This window comes from Ranitomeya variabilis, chromosome 8 (genome assembly GCF_051348905.1).
Source record: "Ranitomeya variabilis isolate aRanVar5 chromosome 8, aRanVar5.hap1, whole genome shotgun sequence".
In the NCBI taxonomy this organism is placed as follows: Eukaryota; Metazoa; Chordata; class Amphibia; order Anura; family Dendrobatidae; genus Ranitomeya; species Ranitomeya variabilis.
This window is the reverse complement of record NC_135239.1, coordinates 209,657,139-209,680,450: the sequence shown is the minus strand read 5'-3', so window position 1 is coordinate 209,680,450 and position 23,312 is coordinate 209,657,139. Positions and strand designations below refer to the sequence as shown.

General features: G+C 46.4%; 1 protein-coding gene and 1 long non-coding RNA gene across 9 annotated transcripts in view; one reads left to right on the top strand and one right to left on the bottom strand.

Annotated features, from left to right (window-relative positions):
- The window catches only part of GRIP2 (glutamate receptor interacting protein 2), a 307,958-nt gene that overhangs the window by 169,210 nt on the left and 115,436 nt on the right, over positions 1-23,312 (top strand). Inside the window, exon 1 of one of the 8 annotated variants that reach the window (XR_013218444.1) lies at positions 14,961-15,587. The exons of 6 other annotated variants lie outside the window; for them this stretch is intronic. Coding sequence is in view for 1 of the 2 variants with exons in the window: in XM_077276670.1 (XP_077132785.1) it covers positions 15,425-15,587 (163 nt within the window). In the remaining variant the exon portion in view is untranslated. Of the gene's footprint in view, positions 1-14,960; positions 15,588-23,312 lie in introns of those variants that run through there. One more of the 8 variants, XM_077276670.1, reaches the window with a different exon arrangement.
- Positions 4,496-5,004, bottom strand: LOC143788686 (uncharacterized). Its single transcript, XR_013218710.1, has 3 exons — positions 4,755-5,004; positions 4,555-4,686; positions 4,496-4,523 (listed from the first exon to the last, which is right to left on the bottom strand). It is a non-coding gene; the product is annotated as an uncharacterized LOC143788686 (long non-coding RNA).

Below are 23,312 nucleotides of genomic sequence, written 5' to 3'. Positions count from 1 at the left end.
GAGTTTTGTGTGGCGACATGCGTGTAGCAACATTTTGTGTGTCGAGTTGCATGTGACAGGTTAGTGTAGCAAGTTGTGTGCAGCAAGATTTGTGCATGGCGAGTTTTGCGCATGGCGAGTTTTATGTGTGGTGCGTTTTGAGTATGTGCAAGTTTTGTGTGAGGCAACTTTTGCATATGGTGCAACTTTTGTACATGTGGCAATTTTTCTGTGTGTGCAAGTTTTGCATTAGGTGAGTTTTCCATGAGGTGAGTTTTGCACGTGTGGCGAGTTTTGCGTGAGCCTAGTTTTGCATATGGCGAGTTTTGCGCGTTGCGAGTTTTGAGCGGTGACTTTTGTGTTTCGACTTTTATGTGGCGAGGTTGGTGTGTGTGTGTGGTGAAATGTGTGCTGAGGGTCGTATATGTGTTCAAGCACGTGGTAGTGTGTGGCGCATTTTGTGTTTGTGTTCATATCCCCATGTGTGGTGAGTATCCCATGTCGGGGCCCCACCTTAGCAACTGTACGGTATATACTCTTTGGCGCCATCGCTCTCATTCTTTAAGTCCCCCTTGTTCACATCTGGCAGCTGTCAATTTTCCTCCAACACTTTTCCCTTCACTTTTTCCCCATTATGTAGATAGGGGCAAAATTGTTTGGTGAATTGGAACGCGCGGGGTTAAAATTTCACCTCACAACATAGCCTATGACGCTCTCGGGGTCCAGACGTGTGACTGTGCAAAATTTTGTGGCTGTAGCTGCGACGGTGCAGATGCCAATCCCGGACATACACACATACATACATACACACATTCAGCTTTATATATTAGATATACCTGTATGTAATCTCCTGTATATAGTATATACCTGTGTGTCATCTCACCTATATATAGTATATATCTGTGTGTCATCTCCTCCTGTATATAGTATATACCTGTGTGTCATCTCCTCCTATACATAGCATATACCTGTATGTCATCTCCTCCTGTATATACTATATACCTGTAGGTAATCTGCTCCTGTATATAGTATATACCTGTGTGCAGGGCCGGACTGGGACTAAAATTCAGCCCTGGCATTTGAAGTTACACAGGCCCACTTGTCACATGGTGACTGTATAATATCTTTGTACACTTGTAGGCAGGGCCGGTTTTAGGCAAAGTGGGGCCCTAGGCAAAGTTTAAAATGGGTCCCCAAATGCTAACATATTGCACATCACACAGAAGCATTTCTGTTGTATTTACTTACATGCGCTGATCTCAGGCCGCTAAATGAGTTTGATCGACCATACTGAAGTTGTTCAACGCTTGTTTCCCGGCCTCTTTCCACCAGCTGAGGAATAATGATGAGACAGAACGATCACTAATAGATCACCATACAGTATCATGTTTTCAGCAGCACATCTACAGTTTACACCGGTGATGTGCTGCTGACAACAAGGCTTTTTGTTCCAGCAAAAACAATCCGAATATGCAGCATTTTACTTGTTTAGTAAAATACACCCCATAGTCCTCCATATATTATAATGTGCTCCATAGTCCTCCATATAGTATAATACACTCCCTATAGTCCTCCATATATTAAAATACACTGCTCAGTCCTCCACATAGTATAATACACTCCTCATAGTCCTCCATATAGCATAATACAATCCTCATAGTGCTCCATATAGTATAATGCACCGCCACAGTCATCCATGTAGTACAATTCACTTCCCATAGTATAATGCACCCCATAGTTCTTCATATAGTATAACGTATTCCCCATAGTCCTCGATACAGTATAATGCAGCCCACATATAGTATAATGCAGCCACCCCAGAGTATAATGCAGCCACCCCAGAGTATAATGCAGCCACCCCAGAGTATAATGCAGCCACCCCAGAGTATAATGCAGCCACCCCACAGAGTATAATGCAGCCACCCCAGAGTATGTAACCCCCATAGAATATAATACAGCCCACCTCCCCATAATATATAATGTAGCCCCCCATAGAATATAATGCAGCCCCCCATAGTATATAATATACCCCCACAATAGTATATAACACAGCCACATAGTACATAACATGGCCTCCCCCATAGAATATAATATACTCCCCATAGTATATAGCAAAGCCCGCATATTATATAGCACAAACCACATAGTATACAGCACAGCCTGCATACTATAGCACAGCTCGCGTAGTAGATAACACAGCCCACACAGCAGTATTCAGCACAGACCACACAGTAGTATACAGCACAGACCACACAGTAGTATACAGCACAGCCCACGTAGAAGTATACAGCACAGTCCACACAGTAGTATACAGCACAGCCCACAGAGTAATATATACAGCACAGCCCACAAAGTAATATATACAGCACAGCCCACAAAGTAATATATACAGCACAGCCCACAGAGAACTATATACAGCACAGCCCACAGAGAACTATATAAAGCACAGCCCAGAGTACTATATACAGCACAGCCCAGAGTACTATATAAAGCACAGCCCAGAGAGTACTATATACAGCACAGCCCAGAGAGTACTATATACAGCACAGCCCACAGAGTACTATATACAGCACAGCCCACAGAGTACTATATACAGCACAGCCCACAGAGTACTATATACAGCACAGCCCACAGAGTACTATACACAGCACAGCCCACAGAGTACTATATACAGCACAGCCCACAGAGTACTATATACAGCACAGCCCACAGAGTACTATATACAGCACAGCCCACAGAGTACTATATACAGCACAGCCCACAGAGAACTATATACAGCACACAGTAGTATACAGCACAGAGCACAGCCCACAGATAACTATATACAGCCCACAGTAGTATACAGCACAGAGCACAGCCCACAGAGAACTATATACAGCACAGAGCACAGCCCACAGAGAACTATATACAGCCCACAGTAGCATACAGCACAGAGCACAGCCCACAGATAACTATATACAGCCCACAGTAGTATACAGCACAGAGCACAGCCCACAGAGAGCTATATACAGCCCACAGTAGTATACAGCACAGAGCACAGCCCACAGAGAACTATATACAGCCCACAGCAGTATACAGCACAGAGCACAGCCCACAGAGAACTATATATAGCACAGAGCACACAGTAGTATACAGCACAGAGCACAGCCCACAGAGAGCTATATACAGCCCACAGCAGTATACAGCACAGAGCACAGCCCACAGAGAACTATATACAGCCCACAGCAGTATACAGCACAGAGCACAGCCCACAGAGAACTATATACAGCCCACAGCAGTATACAGCACAGAGCACAGCCCACAGAGAACTATATATAGCACAGAGCACACAGTAGTATACAGCACAGAGCACAGCCCACAGAGAGCTATATACAGCCCACAGCAGTATACAGCACAGAGCACAGCCCACAGAGAACTATATACAGCCCACAGCAGTATACAGCACAGAGCACAGCCCACAGAGAACTATATACAGCCCACAGTAGTATACAGCACAGAGCACAGCCCACAGAGAACTATATACAGCCCACAGTAGTATACAGCACAGAGCACAGCCCACAGAGAGCTATATACAGCCCACAGCAGTATACAGCACAGAGCACAGCCCACAGAGAACTATATACAGCCCACAGCAGTATACAGCACAGAGCACAGCCCACAGAGAACTATATACAGCCCACAGCAGTATACAGCACAGAGCACAGCCCACAGAGAACTATATACAGCCCACAGTAGTATACAGCACAGAGCACAGCCCACAGAGAACTATATACAGCCCACAGCAGTATACAGCACAGAGCACAGCCCACAGAGAGCTATATACAGCCCACAGCAGTATACAGCACAGAGCACAGCCCACAGAGAACTATATACAGCCCACAGCAGTATACAGCACAGAGCACAGCCCACAGAGAACTATATACAGCCCACAGCAGTATACAGCACAGAGCACAGCCCACAGAGAACTATATACAGCCCACAGCAGTATACAGCACAGAGCACAGCCCACAGAGAACTATATACAGCCCACAGCAGTATACAGCACAGAGCACAGCCCACAGAGAACTATATACAGCCCACAGCAGTATACAGCACAGAGCACAGCCCACAGAGAACTATATACAGCCCACATCTCTTCTCTTCCTCCCCTCACCTCCTCCGAGAATGGCCCCACAGTCCAGAAAAAAAAAAACTCTCCTCACCTCTCCTCGTGCCCAGCGTTGCTTCCTGGTTCCTGCTCCTGTCTCAGCAGCTGCAGTCTGCCCGGGACACAGCAGGTGCGCGATGATATGACATCATCGCGCACCCGCAGTGTCAGAGGCAGAGCGGGGAATGATGGGAGAGGAGCGTCTGTAGACGCTCTCTCCTCCATCATTGCATTCAACTGTACCGGCGTCTATACGCCGGTATAGTTGAATGCGACGGCGGGGGCGGCGAATTGAGCGGCCCACCACTGGCACCGGCCCTTCTGGCATTTGCCAGAAGTGCCCTATGGCCAGTCCGGCCCTGCCTGTGTGTCATCTCCTCCTGTATGTAGTATGTACCTGTATGTCATCTCCTCTATATAGTATATACCTGTGTCATCTCCTCCTCTATATAGTATATACCTGTGTGTCATCTCTCCTGTATATAGTATATATCTGTGTGTCATCTCCTCCTGTATATAGTATATACCTGTGTGTCATCTCCCCTGTAAATAGTATATACCTGTGTGTCATCTCCTCCTGTATATAGTATATATCTGTATGTCATCTCCTCCTGTATATAGTATATACCTGTGTGTCATCTCTCCTGTATATAGTATATATCTGTGTGTCATCTCCTCCTGTATATAGTATATACCTGTGTGTCATCTCCCCTGTAAATAGTATATACCTGTGTGTCATCTCTCCTGTATATAGTATATATCTGTGTGTCATCTCCTCCTGTATATAGTATATACCTGTGTGTCATCTCCCCTGTAAATAGTATATACCTGTGTGTCATCTCTCCTGTATATAGTATATATCTGTGTGTCATCTCCTCCTGTATATAGTATATACCTGTGTCATCTCTCCTGTATATAGTATATATCTGTGTGTCATCTCCTCCTGTATATAGTATATACCTGTGTGTCATCTCCTCCTGTATATAGTATATATCTGTATTTCATCTCCTCCTGTATTAGACCTCGTTCACACGTTATTTGGTCAGTATTTTTACCTCAGTATTTGTAAGCTAAAATGGCAGCCTGATAAATCCCCAGCCAACAGTAAGCCCACCCCCTGGCAGTATATATTAGCTCACACATACACATAATAGACTGGTCATGTGACTGACAGCTGCCGGATTCCTATATGGTACATTTGTTGTTCTTGTAGTTTGTCTGCTTATTAATCAGATTTTTATTTTTTGTAGATAATACCAGACTTGTGTGTGTTTTAGGGCGAGTTTCGTGTGTCAAGTTGTGTGTGTTGAGTTGCGTGTGGCGACATGCATGTAGCGACTTTTGTGAGATGAGTTTTGTGTGGCGACATGCGTGTAGCAACTTTTTGTGTGTCGAGTTGCATGTGACAGGTTAGTGTAGCAAGTTGTGTGCAGCAAGTTTTGCGCATGGCGAGTTTTGCGCGTGGCGAGTTTTATGTGTGGTGCCTTTTGAGTATGTGCAAGTTTTGTGTGAGGCAACTTTTGCATGTGTTAAAACTTTTGTGCATGTGGCAATTTTTCTGCGTGTGGCAATTTTTCTGCGTGTGCAAGTTTTGCGTGTGGCGAGTTTTCCATGAGGTGAGTTTTGCACGTGTGGCGAGTTTTGTATGTGGAGAGTTTTGCGCGTGGCGAGTTTTGAGCGGTGACTTTTGTGTTTCCACTTTTATGTGGCGAGGTTGGTGTATGTGTGGTGAAATGTGCGCTGAGGGTGGTATATGTGTTCGAGCACGTGGTAGTGTGTGGCGCATTTTGTGTGTGTGTTCATATCCCCGTGGTGGTGTGGTGATTATCCCATGTCGGGGCCCCACCTTAGCAACTGTACGGTATATACTCTTTGGCGCCATCGCTCTCATTCTTTAAGTCCCCCTTGTTCACATCTGGCAGCTGTTAATTTGCCTCCCAACACTTTTCCTTTCATTTTTTACCCATTATGTAGATAGGGGCAAAATTGTTTGGTGAATTGGAAAGTGCGGGGTTAAAATTTCACCTGACAACATAGCCTATGACGCTCTCGGGGTCCAGACGTGTGACTGTGCAAAATTTTGTGCCTGTAGCTGCGACGGTTCAGATGCCAATCCCGGACATACACACACACATACACACATTCATCTTTATATATTAGATAATTATTTATTCCATGCCCAAGGTACGTGACGTGAGCTGTAACGGAAGAGTCAGAGAGAGTCGTATAACTCGGGCTACGATCACATCTCCATGCACGGACTGGCCGGCAGCTGTTCCTTTCCTACGCGTTTTGAACACGAAGTGTCGTTTCTCAAGCTGAGAAAGGACACTTCGTGTTCGAAATGCGTAGCTATCCAGGACGTTTATACCATGTCTGTCATAATTTTTCAATTTTTTGTTAAATAAAATAATTTTTATTAAGAAGCTGGAACAACACATCATTTTTTTCTTGATGGGGAGCACATGGCTGTCATTATTCGGGTACAGCTGACATTGTTTTGGTGACCACAAGGCTGGCATTATTCAGGGAAAGTGTAGCTGACACTGTTCTGGGGAGGCTCCGCTGGCACTGTTCTGGGGAGACTCGGCTGGCACTGTTCTGAGGAGGCTCGGCTGGCACTGTTCTGGAGAGTCTCGGCTGGCAGTGTTCTGGGGAGGCTCGACTGGCACTATTCTGGAGAGGTTCAGCTGGCACTGTTCTGGGGAGGCTCGGCTGGCACTCCTCTGGAGAGGCTCGGCTGGCACTGTTCTGGGGAGGCTCGGCTGGCACTGTTCTGGAGAGGCTCGGCTGGCACTGTTTTGGAGAGGCTCGGCTGGCACTGTTCTGGGGTGGCTCGGCTGGCACTGTTCTGGGGAGGCTCGGCTGGCACTGTTCTGGAGAGGCTCGGCTGGCACTGTTCTGGGGAGGCTCGACTGGCACTATTCTGTGGAGGCTCGGCTGGCACTCCTCTGGAGAGGCTCGGCTGGCACTCTTCTGGGGAGACTCGGCTGGCACTATGGGGAGGCTCGGCTGGCACTCTTCTGGGGAAGCTCGGCTGGCACTGTTCTGGGGTGGCTCGGCTGGCACTGTTCTGGGGAGGCTCGGCTGGCACTGTTCTGGGGAGGCTCGGCTGGCACTCTCCTGGGGAGGCTCGGCTGGCACTCTTCTGGGGAGGCTCGGCTGGCACTCTTTTGGGGAGGCTCGGCTGGCACTCTTTTGGGGAGGCTCGGCTGGCACTCTTCTGGGGAGGCTCGGCTGGCACTGTTCTGGGGAGGCTCGGCTGGCACTCTTCTGGGGAGGCTCGGCTGGCACTGTTCTGAGGAGGTTCGGCTGGCACTTCTGGGGAGGCTCGGCTGGCACTGTTCTGGAGAGGCTCGGCTGGCACTGTTCTGGGGAGGCTCGACTGGCACTATTCTGTGGAGGCTCGGCTGGCACTCCTCTGGAGAGGCTCGGCTGGCACTCTTCTGGGGAGACTCGGCTGGCACTGTTATGGGGAGGCTCGGCTGGCACTCTTCTTGGGAAGCTCGGCTGGCACTGTTCTGGGGTGGCTCGGCTGGCACTGTTCTGGGGAGGCTCGGCTGGCACTGTTCTGGGGAGGCTCGGCTGGCACTCTCCTGGGGAGGCTCGGCTGGCACTCTTCTGGGGAGGCTCGGCTGGCACTCTTTTGGGGAGGCTCGGCTGGCACTCTTTTGGGGAGGCTCGGCTGGCACTCTTCTGGGGAGGCTCGGCTGGCACTCTTCTGGGGAGGCTCGGCTGGCACTCTTCTGGGAAGGCTCGGCTGGCACTGTTCTGAGGAGGTTCGGCTGGCACTTCTGGGGAGGCTCGGCTGGCACTGTTCTGGGGAGGCTCGACTGGCACTGTTTTGGAGAGGCTCGACTGGCACTGTTCTGAGGAGGCTCGGCTGGCACTGTTCTGGAGAGTCTCGGCTGGCAGTGTTCTGGGGAGGCTCGACTGGCACTATTCTGGAGAGGCTCAGCTGGCACTGTTCTGGGGAGGCTCGGCTGGCACTCCTCTGGAGAGGCTCGGCTGGCACTGGTCTGGGGAGGCTCGGCTGGCACTGTTCTGGAGAGGCTCGGCTGGCACTGTTTTGGAGAGGCTCGGCTGGCACTGTTCTGGTGTGGCTCGGCTGGCACTGTTCTGGGGAGGCTCGGCTGGCACTGTTCTGGAGAGGCTCGGCTGGCACTGTTCTGGGGAGGCTCGACTGGCACTATTCTGTGGAGGCTTGGCTGGCACTCCTCTGGAGAGGCTCGGCTGGCACTCTTCTGGGGAGACTCGGCTGGCACTTATGGGGAGGCTCGGCTGGCACTCTTCTGGGGAAGCTCGGCTGGCACTGTTCTGGGGTGGCTCGGCTGGCACTGTTCTGGGAAGGCTCGGCTGGCACTGTTCTGGGGAGGCTCGGCTGGCACTCTCCTGGGGAGGCTCGGCTGGCACTCTTCTGGGGAGGCTCGGCTGGCACTCTTTTGGGGAGGCTCGGCTGGCACTCTTTTGGGGAGTGTCGGCTGGCACTCTTCTGGGGAGGCTCGGCTGGCACTCTTCTGGGGAGGCTCAGCTGGCACTTCTGGGGAGGCTTGGCTGGCACTGTTCTGGGGAGGCTCGGCTGGCACTCTTCTGGGGAGGCTCGGCTGGCACTGTTCTGAGGAGGTTCGGCTGGCACTTCTGGGGAGGCTCGGCTGGCACTGTTCTGGGGAGGCTCGGCTGGCACTGTTCTGGGGAGGCTCGGCTGGCACTGTTCTGGGGAGGCTCGGCTGGCACTGTTCTGGGGAGGCTCGGCTGGCACTCTTCTGGGGAGGCTCGGCTGGCACTCTTTTGGGGAGGCTCGGCTGGCACTCTTTTGGGGAGGCTCGGCTGGCACTCTTTTGGGGAGTGTCGGCTGGCACTCTTCTGGGGAGGCTCGGCTGGCACTCTTCTGGGGAGGCTCAGCTGGCACTTCTGGGGAGGCTTGGCTGGCACTGTTCTGGGGAGGCTCGGCTGGCACTCTTCTGGGGAGGCTCGGCTGGCACTGTTCTGAGGAGGTTCGGCTGGCACTTCTGGGGAGGCTCGGCTGGCACTGTTCTGGGGAGGCTCGGCTGGCACTGTTCTGGGGAGGCTCGGCTGGCACTGTTCTGGGGAGGCTCGGCTGGCACTGTTCTGGGGAGGCTCGGCTGGCACTCTTCTGGGGAGGCTCGGCTGGCACTCTTTTGGGGAGGCTCGGCTGGCACTCTTTTGGGGAGGCTCGGCTGGCACTCTTCTGGGGAGGCTCGGCTGGCACTCTTCTGGAGAGGCTCGGCTGGCACTGTTCTGAGGAGGTTCAGCTGGCACTTCTGGGGAGGCTCGGCTGGCACTGTTCTGGGGAGGCTCGGCTGGCACTGTTCTGGGGAGGCTCGGCTGGCACTGTTCTGGGGAGGCTCGGCTGGCACTGTTTTGGGGAGACTCGGCTGGCACTGTTATGGGGAGGCTCGGCTGGCACTCTTCTGGGGAAGCTCGGCTGGCACTTCTGGGGAGGCTCGGCTGGCACTGTTCTGGGGAGGCTCGGCTGGCACTGTTCTGGGGAGGCTCGGCTGGCACTGTTCTGGGGAGGCTCGGCTGGCACTCTCCTGGGGAGGCTCGGCTGGCACTGTTCTGGGGAGGCTCGGCTGGCACTGTTTTGGGGAGGCTCGGCTGGCACTCTTCTGGGGAGGCTCGGCTGGCACTCTTTTGGGGAGGCTCGGCTGGCACTCTTCTGGGGAGGCTCGGCTGGCACTCTTCTGGGGAGGCTCGGCTGGCACTCTTCTGAGGAGGCTCGGCTGGCACTCTTCTGGGGAGGTTCGGCTGGCACTGTTCTGAGGAGGTTTGGCTGGCACTTCTGGGGAGGCTCGGCTGGCACTTTTCTGGGGAGGCTCGGCTGGCACTGTTCTGGGGAGGCTCGGCTGGCACTGTTTTGGGGAGGCTCAGCTGGCACTCTGATGAGGCCCCTATGCCTGACATTCCTATGGGGCGCTGTAATGTGGGTGAGGTGTTTGGCACTGTTACAGGACTTCTGTGGCTGGCACTGTACTGGGCTCTTTTGCCTGGTATTATTCTGGGACTTATATATTTTTTTTACTTTTTTATTTTCCTTGACCACTGACACCTTCTCACTGTTGTCTTCGTCCAATCCATAGTAAGTGATGGTGACAATCGTGGCTGACCATTCCCTACAGACCATGAACATCCTGTGCTGACGCTAACAGTTTGGCACAGGGAAGCTTTGCAGACACTAGCTGTAGCCGGCGGCGGGTATACGGGGGGCACGTGACTCTATGAATGGACCCTGGAGGAGGGGGGCACATAATTACATCGCCTGATGTAGGAATTAATTATTTTAGTCAAAACTCTCAAAACTGTTATATCAGCTTCACATTACTCTTCCCTTTGGGATTAAAAAGTTAAAGCTGAGCCTCGAGCGCTGGAAGCGCAAGTGTTTATCTGGAGCAGAGAAATCTGAATAATATCAGCTGTGGGTCCAGAAAAGGGGCTGAAAATGGTGAGAAATACATGATGAAACCACAGGAGAAGCCGACATGTTGCATAGCGCCCCCCCTTCCAAACCATCCACCATCTATTCAGCCATTCCTTACCCAAGTGGCACCATTACATCTCCCATGGGACAGTATATAGCCGGATAAAGAAGACAAACTGTAGGATCCATGTATACTGGTGTTCTCTGTTGTTGTGAGTGTGAAGGGTTAATCATTAAGTTCTCTCTTATCATGGCTCATTATTTAAAGGGGATCTGGCTTACTCCCAGAAAATGGCTTCAGGGGATCCAGATGATCAGTAATAGACTCCTACTGGGAAGAAGTCTGTCCGAAACATCCAGAAGACACTTGACTTTCTTGGTGACTTGACTTGTGAGCAAGCAAGGATTTTTTACTTTCACTGCTCCAGGAGCCCAAATACTATTATAGGTAACTATCTGCCATGGAATTTACTGGGGACTAAAATTATGGTTTCCAGAGGGGGAAGGAGACTGACTGGTGAAATTACTGGGGACTATATGGCTTCCACAGAGGGAAGGAGACTGATTGGCAACTATATTTACAGTTACTAGAAAGAGACTGAGTTGAATATATGGCTACCAGAGGACAAAGGAGTCTGGTTTGGGACTATATGCACAGCTGACAGAGGCAGATGGTTACTGATTGGATACTTTATGGGGGCCATTATCTACAGATGCCAAAGGTGTAAGGAGCGACTAGCTGAGGAATGTACATATTTGTATGTGCCAGAGGGTGGAGAGGGGAAAGGTGACTGACTGTGTACTATATTTACAGCTGGCAGTAGGATGAACACTCAGTGGGGACTGACTGGGGATATATTTATAGCTGCTAGAGGGTGAAGGAGACTGATTTTCACATGTCTGATCAAAATGTAGACTGAGGTATTACTGGGCACTGGTATTTACAGCTGCTTGAGGAGAAAGGAGATCTACTGGTGACTATATTCACAGCCGCCAGTGAAACAGATAGACAGACCGATAACGATGTGAAGGATGGAGGTAAGACATGTAACGTGTGATGTTTTGAGAGCTATAGATAGAAAACAGAGCAGTGGGCCTGTCGATCCTTCCCAGAAACCCACCCATACTCACACAGATTAGCAGTGGCACTAAAAGGGACACAGTGAGGAAGAAAAGGAAGATGAACGGTACACTTTTTTAGTGCAAATATTGTAAAGTAGGAACTAATAGCCATTTGGGATTATTTACAGGGACTGATTTGTGGACTAATCTCTCTAAAACACATAGAGAAGAAGCTAGCTACTTCCTCCTGCGTCACCACTGAACTGCTCTCCCTGTAGGGACCTAGAAGGAGAAGCTTCCTGGTGGCCAGATGACAATAGTAGAAGTTAGGGACCTAGAAGGAGAAGCTTCCTGGTGGCCAGGTGACTATAGTAGAAGTTAGGTACCTAGAAGGAGAAGCTTCCTGGTGGCCAGGTGACAATAGTAGAAGTTAGGGACCTAGAAGGAGAAGCTTCCTGGTGACCAGGTGACAATAGTAGAAGTTAGGGACCTAGAAGGGGAAGCTTCCTGGTGACCAGGTGACAATAGTAGAAGTTAGGGACCTAGAAGGAGAAGCTTCCTGGTGGCCAGGTGACATTAGTAGAAGTTAGGGACCTAGAAGGAGAAGCTTCCTGGTGGCCAGGTGACAATAGTAGAAGTTAGGGACCTAGAAGGAGAAACTTCCTGGTGACCAGGTGACAATAGTAGAAGTTAGGGACCTAGAAGGAGAAGCTTCCTGGTGACCAGGTGACAGTAGTAGAAGTTAGGGACCTAGAAGGAGAAGCTTCCTGGTGGCCAGGTGACAATAGTAGAAGTTAGGGACCTAGAAGGAGAAGCTTCCTGGTGACCAGGTGACAATAGTAGAAGTTAGGGACCTAGAAGGAGAAGCTTCCTGGTGACCAGGTGACAATAGTAGAAGTCAGACAGCTGAAACTGATGGCAGGAGAAATCTGTAGAGTAAAAAGATGAGGCTGCAAGAGAAACAGACTGCATGTAAGGAGTCAAGAGCACAGGAACGTTTTTATTTTTAGCTGAAAATATTAATCCTGTCGCTTGATTAACTTTTTACGTTTTCTCGGCTACAGGATTATATATATATGTATACAGAGAGAGAGATATGCCATTGTTGTAAAAAGCAGCAGGTCGTCTGCCCCACACCCGCCCCACTATTTCTGGATTTTGCAGGTCAGTATGAGAGTTCCTCTGCCATAGAGAAGATGATGCGTCTTTCTGAGCGTAGAAGGCTGCGAGACATCAGATAAGTGAGGAAATGGAGGATTAGCAGCTTGCGGTAACTTCAAAAGAATTAATCATATACCAGAAAGTTTGGCATTTCTGAAAGGGACGTCATCATTTAAAAGAAACTTCTCAGCTTCTTAAAAGTCAATACGCTGTTACTGAAACTAGATGGTTCCTTAAAGAACCTGAAACCATAAAGTAAAAAAAAAATCCTGCAAGTATAAGTCCGTAATATTCTCATATTGTGCCCATCTGTTTCTGACTAATGTCTATGGAAACCTTCCATCTTTCTTCCAGTGTTCACATCATCTTTTTGTTCTGGTAGATGAGCTACTACCAGAGGAGTCAGAGGGAACAGAGGAGTCAGAGGGGACAGAGGAGTCAGAGGGAACAGAGGAGTCAGAAGGGTAAGAGTAGTCTGGAAAGAAAGAGGGGAAAGGAGGGGAAAAAGGAGTCTAGAGAGGGGGAGAACCCTAGAGGGGGCAGATAATAGAGGGAGCAAAGGGTTGTGGAGGGGACTGGAGAGGAAAGGGGAGTCAGGGGAGGATGGAGATGAAGTAGACAGAGATGTCTGCAGGGAACAGAGGAGTTTGGAGGAGGGAAGAGGAATCTACAGGTGGACAGTGGGGTCTAGAGGGGACAGAAGGGTTTGGAAGATAAAATGGGTCTGGAGAGGTCAGAGAGGTCTGCACGCAACAGTGAAGTCTGAAGAGGGCTGATGAGCCTGAAGGTGACAGATGGGTCTTAGGGGTACTAGAGGGTCTCGGAGGGGGCATAGGTGTTTTGAAGGGACAAAGGAGTCTGACAGCAGCTTTTTCCTCTCTCCCCATTAAAACACATGGATGCACGGCCTAGCAGAGTAGTCTAGTATTTTATGAAGGATTAGTATGTAGCATGCCCCAATATACAATAATATCACTTCTATATTATGCCTTTCGTCTAAGAAGTAACGTATCTCCTTCTGAAGAGTGACAAGTCTGACAATGCCAGTGTAAGGAGACTTATAGGCCATGCAATACTTCTCTGGGAAATTAAATATGCCTATTGCCTCTTCAGAGAGGAAAAGAGCCATAACACTAGTCTAGTGCCACCTATTGAAAGTAGCAAACCTAAAAGTCAATATTGATTTTGTGATCTTTGGGAGCCAATGAGATGGCAGCAGCAGTTTGTAGGGGACTCTTGCCATGAGTAGAGGGTCCATACACTATAGAAGCATGTTCACTTATTTATTGTGTGTTCACACCTTTATAGGTCATGGGAGGTTTTCCTGGCACGGTGGGCATAGTCTGTTCACTCTGATGAATGTTCATAGGACCACCTGTAGTAATGACTGCAGTCGCTTTATAATGATAGATATGACATCAGCACAATCGTCCTCCCTTCTCAGCACTTGCAGTTTCTCTTCTTTTTGCCCAGTTCTTCTATCAGTTCCGGGCGGCTCCGAGCTGAGACATCCATTTGTTTGAAGTTTCGAACCTTCCGCTAATTAGAGCATCTGGAGGATTAATGGAGCACTGAGGGTATTTCTACATAACGATGACACGTACTGAACGAGTATATAAATCATGTACTAATATTTACTGGCATCACGACACAAGACGTCGGGTGAACGTACACAGAGATGGACGGACAGATAGATAAAGAAATATAGAAAGGTTTAGATAACGAGATAGATACATTGATAAATACTTAGAAATGTATGTAAATGTAGAGAGATATGAGAGAAAGATAGATATCTAAATAGATAGATAGATGCATAATAAATAATAGACAGATAATAGATAGATATATAATAGATAGATAGTAGATAGATAATAGATAGATACATAATATTTAGATAGATAGTAGATAGATAATGGAGAGATAATAGATAGTAGATAGATAATGGAGAGATAATAGATACATAATATTTAGATAGATAGTAGATAGATAGATTAGATAGATAGGATTATATAATATATAGTCAGATGTAATTAGATGAGTCGCTCCCTCCTCTGCAGAAGAGCTGACACTTGGATCATCCGCTCTTTCTCTCTTCTCGCTGCACCTTCCCATCTCCTCGTCTGTCCCTTTCTATCTATTTAGCTCGGAGGAAGCCGCCGCCGCCGCTGTGGTTTATTGCTGTGTGAACATTAACGACGGGATGTATTTGTTCCACATTTCGCCCCGCAGTCCACTCTGACAGTATGTGAGCTCCGAATCGGGAAGCGCACTGCTCAGCCTGCGGAGAGCGAGCCATTCACCCAACCATCACACATCCAGGAGAAGGAAAGAAAGAAGAAAGAAGGAAAAAGAAAGGAGAAGGAAGGGGAGGAAGAAGGAAAGAAAGAGAAAGGAAAGGAAAAAAGAAGGTTGGAAGGAAAGAAAGAAAAAGAAAGGGAAGGAGAAAGAAGGAAAGACCTTGCTGCACACTTACTACCTGCCTTATAGAGAGGAGGGAGAGGAGGATACCCTGTATCTGCCCACACAGTTCGTGGAGACTCCGCACTGCTGCTCTCCTGTGCACAGACCTTAGATCGGGGAGCAGAACCCGACAGAGCCGAGCTCTCCTCCTCCAGGACCCCACAACCAAGCAGCCCATGAATAGGGTCAACAAGGTCCTGCGGAGCGTCAGGAGACCCTCCCGGAGGAAGAGAAGGGAGAACAACAGAGCAGCCGAGGATGAGGATGGGGAAGGAGACCAGGAAAGCCCTGAAGACACCTGTGAGGAAAGCCTGTGCAGCCTCAGCCTCTGCGTGAGCGGTAAGTAATGCAACATTTATACCCGGGGTCAACACCGCTGACCTCAGTGGCTTATAATAGTGCTGGAGCGTTATAAGAGGGGGCTGATATCAATCACAAGATATAAACATCTCTGGAGGTTATATCATTACTGGAGCGTTATAAGAGGGGCTAAACTCAGTCACATATGATATAATAACTGGAAAAAGAACATATTGCAGTCACATACAATCACTCATCAGATTATAAAATATAGTTTGGTAGAACATAGTTAAAAAAGTACAAACATTAAAATAAAAGAGGTCAGTAGGAGAAATGACAAGACCGAGGAGTGATGATACTGTAACAAATTCCTAAGGAATTATCAGTTTTGGACTAATGGTACAAAGAATAACATGATAATCAGAGCAGAAATATTTGACAATATAGCCATTATCGAGTAGATGTGTTTTACATGATCACAACAGTCAACGTCAGCATGATAGTGGAATATAATTGTACCGTGCTGTGATTTATATGCAGGAGTATGTGAAAGGTGATAGTGCGATTCCCATAAGAAGGAGTAACAGCAACAAATGGCCATGAATTAACAGTATATACAATTAGGTCCAGAAATATTTAGACAGGGACACAAGTTTTAGCACTTAAGCTTTTTACCCAAATATATTCCTGATCCAGTTATTTAATCATGTGCTGCCTATAAGCATAAAGTCGCAGCTGGCATCGAAACAAGATGCTGCGAGGGAACGCAGGAAGGTAAGTATAATGTTTTTTTTTATGTTTTTCTGATGGGGCCACGCATACCAGGATGGTGATGGGGGACAATCACACCAGGATAAGGATGGGGCCACGCATACCAGGACAGAGATGGGGGCCCTGAATACCAGAGTGGGGGCCAATCATACCAAGATAAAGATAGGGGTCATGCATACCAGGATGGGGATGGGGCCATGCATACCAGGATTCTAATAAAGAGAAATGAATATTCATTGCCCTCCATGCCCATGGGCGTGGAATGCAGTGAATATTCATTTATCTTTAGCAGTGGGCACAGGAGTTAGCCACAGCGGCCGGCTCCTGCCTCCTGTGACCCACTGATCTGCCGCTGCTGCTCCCCCACCTCCCCACCACAGGTAGAGCCGGTACATCCGGACTATGAGACGCACCTCCAGTTTCCTCCAAATTTTTAAAAGGAAAAAAGTGCGTCTTATAGTCCGAAAAAATGTGGTAGTTTCACAAAAAATATCAGCTGTGATTCCATGCTGCGCTATCTTTATACTCTATTTTGCATTCTTCCCTGCCCAGGAGATGTGGTATGATCAGATCATGTTCCTGCCACGGTCAGACACAGACTTTACACAAGACACAGCATGGGCACATTTATAAGATTTTCTCAGCACAGGAACATTTTTTTAAAAACACATCCAATTGTGGAAATTATTATTATTCCAAGATCTATTGATTAAAGTCAACTTTAAAATGAACTTTGTTAGTGGGAAAACCCCTTTAAGGCAGAATAAGCGACAAACAAGCGAGAACGGAAGTGACTGCAGTAAAGGCGCAAAGTATCAGAAAGGAGGAAACCAGCGATGGTGACGTCCATGGCCTCCAGACTTCAGGCCGTCATTGCTGCTCTACAGAGTATTACACATGAACATTTTATTTGTAGTAATGTTAATTTGTCCAATTACTTTTGTGCCCCTGAAATGAGGAGGCTTTGTAGAAAATGGCTGCAATTTCTAAACGTTCCACAGGATATTTTTCTTCAGCTCCTTTAATTAAACCTGAAAGTTTCCACTTCTATTGTTTCTCAATTGTTTAATTTTACATCCAAAATAGCAAAATACCATCTTGAAGAGCTGAAATCACAGAAATTCGGTCACTGGACAAATATTTCTGGACCTAACTGTATATAGCAAGTGCTTACCCAAAGTAGAGTATCACCTCTGTCATCCCGACACACGGTTTGCCTTTATGGAGGGGCAGTCTAATGCTTCTTATATCCCAAATGCCAGGTGGAACCCTTTATAATCCGTGCATGAGGGCATCTGGAGTTATATCAGTACTGGAGCGTTATAAGAGGGGCTGTTAGATCAGTATCATTACATCATATGTGAACTCATACTGCTATAGGTAGGCATCATGAAATGGCTGATACCAGGGAACAATAGACAAGACGGTCATCCACAACGGCACAATCACTGATAACATTTCTATACACCTTTCCTTCTGTGTCCTAACTGATTTGTGACACGTGTGCGTAGTCTGTGTACAGTCGTGGAAAGTTCTAAGACTGACAATTTTGTTTTTCACATTTTGCCTCTTCAGTGTTTTTCCTTCTTTTCGTCAGATGTTTCTCTGGTTACTGAAGGACAATTCTAAACAACTCACAAGATTTTACACTTTTATTGACAAATACATGAAGTTTCTGTGACGCCTCAATATTCCCAGCGCTGCCCTTCATTCTCCAGACTTCTGCCCCTCATTTTCCAGATTTCTGCCCCTTATTCTCCAGACTTCTGACCCTTCTTCTCCAGATTTCTGCCCTTCGCCCCGGCAGCTGGATATCATCTTCTGGGCAGATCTTGACTGATGGCCGCCCGTTCTTTTCTCTTCAGTGCTCAGAGTTTATCACAATTTCAGTTTTTTTCTTTGACGCTTTTTGAGGTTCTCAATGGAACTGAGATCTTGGGAGTTATCTGTCGTGGACCCAAAATGTCAATGTTTTGTTCCCTGAACCACTTACGGTAGTTCTCGCTTTTCCCTTATGACCTGGTTTCCATCATGCAAGAAAAAGCATCTTCACCACATTATCCTAAATGATGGAGAAATTGCTCTTGAAGGAGGTTTAAATCACGCTCTTTATTCATGGCCCTGTTTTAGGCAGAATTGTGAGTGACCCCCTCCGTGTATGAGAAGCCCCCAACATTGTGAGTGACCCCTCCCTGGATGAGAAGCCCTCAACATTGTATGTGACCCCCTCCATGGATGAGAAGCCCCCAACATTGTATGTGACCCCCTCCATGGATGAGAAGCCCCCAACATTGTATGTGACCCCCTCCATGGATGAGAAGCCCCCAACATTGTATGTGACCCCCTCCATGGATGAGAAACCCCCAACATTGTATGTGACCCCCTCCATGGATGAGAAACCCCCAACATTGTATGTGACCCCCTCCATGGATGAGAAGCCCCCAGGATTGTATGTCACCCCCTCCATGGATGAGAAGCCCCCAGGATTGTATGTCACCCCCTCCATGGATGAGAAACCCCCAACATTGTATGTGACCCCCTCCATGGATGAGAAGCCCCCGCACATTGTGAGTGACCCCTCCATGGATGAGAAGCCCCCAGCATTGTATATGACCCCCCTCCATGGATGAGAAGCCCCCAGCATTGTATGTGATCCCCTCCATGGATGAGAAGCCCCCACACATTGTGAGTGACCCCTCCATGGATGAGAAGCCCCCAGCATTGTATGTGATCCCCTCCATGGATGAGAAGCCCCCGCACATTGTGAGTGACCCCTCCATGGATGAGAAGCCCCCAGCATTGTATGTGACCCCCTCCATGGATGAGAAACCCCCAACATTGTATGTGACCCCCCTCCATGGATGAGAAGCCCCCAGCATTGTATGTGACCCCCTCCATGGATGAGAACCCCCCAACATTATGAGTGTCCCCCTCCCTGGATGAGAAGCCCCCCGACATTGTATGTGACCCCCTCCATGGATGAGAAGCCCCCACACATGAATGGTCTCAGGAGGCTTTACTATTGGCAGACGTAGGACTCATGGCAGCCTCACATTTTTTTCTCCAGACAATCATTCTTCTACAGTCTGACAAGGCTTCATCAGGAAAAAATATTTGGAAAACAAATTGTGTCAGTGTCAAAACCTTTGGTTACGGGATAGATAGTAAGTAGTAATGCTGAGTCAGCATAAAGCTTCAATTCTGTGCAGCTGCATGAACGCCAAACCTGGAATGATCCTTTTTCCCAAAAAATTCACGGGAAAGGTGGCTTCAGCATCCAGTAACGTTCACCAAAACCAGCAGTAACGTTTTGACCCCTGGTATAAATCTGAGTCTTCACTGAACCCCAACTAGGGGTAGAAACATTGCTGCAGCTTCGATGACTTAATAACGCAAGTCGACCATTACTGGACGCTACGACTATAGTACAGTCAGAATTGTGTCATGGAGTTTTTCCTGCCTGTTGAGAATTTGCAGGAAAGGGTCACGATGTGAGATAATGAGGGATTTCTGAGCTGCTTCAGTTCATGAGACCTACAAAGAACAGTGCGAAATGTATCAAGGCTGCAATCATAGGGGAAAATCATCACAGGTGGGAATATCCCCAGCGACTTCACAGCCATCCCTCCTGCCAGATCCACAGCTTTCATATCAATACAGTAAAGAGTTCTGGGATCCATGAGAACTAAATCTGCACAATATGGCGGTGGATTGCCATCTGATATTGGGCACTCTTATTGGTAGAATTATTATTCCACTCTTCTTTCTAGAAAATGAAGCCCTTAGCAAAATCAAAGTAAATATTCCTTAGTATTCTACCGCAATAATATCACCACATGATATTGCCATGTAATTCCAAGGTAACACTACCAAGCTAATACTAGCATACACAGCCCACATAATACTGCTATATAATGCCAAGGTAATACTACTATATAAAGCTCACCTACCACTATCACATAGTGCCAAAGTAATACTGCTGTATACTGCCCACCTAATACTATCATATAGTGCCAAGGTAATACTACTATATAAAGCTCACCTACCACTATCACATAGTGCCAAAGTAATACTGCTGTATACTGCCCACCTAATACTATCATATAGTGCCAAGGTAATACTACTATATAAAGCTCACCTACCACTATCACATAGTGCCAAAGTAATACTGCTGTATACTGCCCACCTAATACTATCATATAGTGCCAAGGTAATACTACTGTACAGTGCCCACCTAATACTATCATATAGTGCCAAGGTCATACTACTGTACAGTGCCCACCTGATACTATCATATAGTGCCAAGGTAATATTACCACATCCTGCTCACCTAATACTATCATATAGTGCCAATGTAATATTACCACATACTGCTCACCTAATACTATCATATAGTGCCAAGGTAATACTACTGTATACTGCCCACCTAATACTATCATATAGTGCCAAGGTAATATTACCACATACTGCCCACCTAATAGTATCGTACAGTGCTAAGGTGATATTCCCACATCCTGCCCACCTAATACTATTATATAGTGCCAAGATAATACTACCGCATACCACCCACATAATACTATCATATAGTACCAAGGTAATATTACCGTATACTGCCCACATAATAATATCATAGAGTACCAAGGTAATACTACCGTACACTGCCCACATAATAATATCATATAGTACCAAGGTAATACTACTATATACTGCCCACATAATACTATCATATAGTACCAAGGTAATACTACCAAATACTGCCCACATAATAATATCATATAGTACCAAGGTAATACTACCGTATACTGCCCACATAATACTATCATATAGTACCAAGGTAATACTACCGTATACTGCCCACATAATAATATCATATAGTACCAAGGTAATACTACCGTATACTGCCCACATAATAATATCATATAGTACCAAGGTAATACTACCGTATACTGCCCACATAATAATATCATATAGTACCAAGGTAATACTACTATATACTGCCCACATAATAATATCATATAGTACCAAGGTAATACTACTATATACTGCCCACATAATACTATCATATAGCACCAAGGTAATACTACCATATACTGCCCACATAATAATATCATATAGTACCAAGGTAATACTACTATATACTGCCCACATAATACTATAATATAGTACCAAGGTAATACTACCATAAACTGCCCACATAATACTATAATATAGTACCAAGGTAATACTACTATATACTGCCCACATAATACTATCATATAGTACCAAGGTAATACTACCATATACTGCCCACATAATAATATCATATAGTACCAAGGTAATACTACCATATACTGCCCACATAATACTATAATATAGTACCAAGGTAATACTACCATATACTGCCCACATAATAATATCATATAGTACCAAGGTAATACTACCATATACTGCCCACATAATAAAATCATAGAGTACCAAGGTAATACTACCGTATACTGCCCACATAATACTATCATATAGTACCAAGGTAATACTACCATATACTGCCCACATAATAAAATCATAGAGTACCAAGGTAATACTACCGTATACTGCCCACATAATACTATCATATAGTACCAAGGTAATACTACTATATACTGCCCACATAATAATATCATATAGTACCAAGGTAATGCTACCATATACTGCCCACATAATAAAATCATAGAGTACCAAGGTAATACTACTATATACTGCCCACATAATACTATCATATTGTACCAAGGTAATACTACCGTATACTGCCCACATAATAATATCATATAGTACCAAGGTAATACTACCATATACTGCCCACATAATAATATCATATAGTACCAAGGTAATACTACTATATACTGCCCACCTAATACTATCATATAGTGCCAAGATAATACTACCGTATACCACCCACATAATAGTATCATATAGTACCAAGGTAATACTACTATATACTGCCCACATAATAATATATAGTACCAAGGTAATACTACCGTATACTGCCCACATAATACTATCATATAGTACCAAGGTAATACTACCGTATACTGCCCACATAATAATATCATATAGTACCAAGGTAATACTACTATATACTGCCCACATAATAATATCATATAGTACCAAGGTAATACTACTATATACTGCCCACATAATACTATCATATAGTACCAAGGTAATACTACCATATACTGCCCACATAATAAAATCATATAGTACCAAGGTAATACTACCATATACTGCCCACATAATAAAATCATATAGTACCAAGGTAATACTACTATATACTGCCCACATAATACTATCATATAGTACCAAGGTAATACTACTATATACTGCCCACATAATACTATCATATAGTACCAAGGTAATACTACCATATACTGCCCACATAATACTATAATATAGTACCAAGGTAATACTACTATATACTGCCCACATAATACTATCATATAGTACCAAGGTAATACTACCATATACTGCCCACATAATAATATCATATAGTACCAAGGTAATACTACTATATACTGCCCACATAATACTATCATATAGTACCAAGGTAATACTACCGTATACTGCCCACATAATAATATCATATAGTACCAAGGTAATACTACTATATACTGCCCACATAATACTATCATATAGTACCAAGGTATTACTACCGTATACTGCGGAATATTGGAGGTGCCAGTATCGACCTATACACCTGCACCCCGCGGCCCGCACGGGCGAGCCCAGCCTCACGTCTCTATTTCACTGCTAATGGCAAAATATGTGAGAACCCAAGGCTCAGTGATCCTTCAAAGCCGAGCAATAATTTCGCCCAGAATGTGGGGCAAGATGTCTTTTTTATCTCTATTATTTTAACCCAGCGTTTCCTGCCTCTCATACATTTTAATGAGGGTCTTTTTCTCTCATCATTCCGTCCCCCATTCTCCTTTTCCTCTGTATCTCCCCTCCTGCGGCCTTAAAATGAAGACAGTAATTACT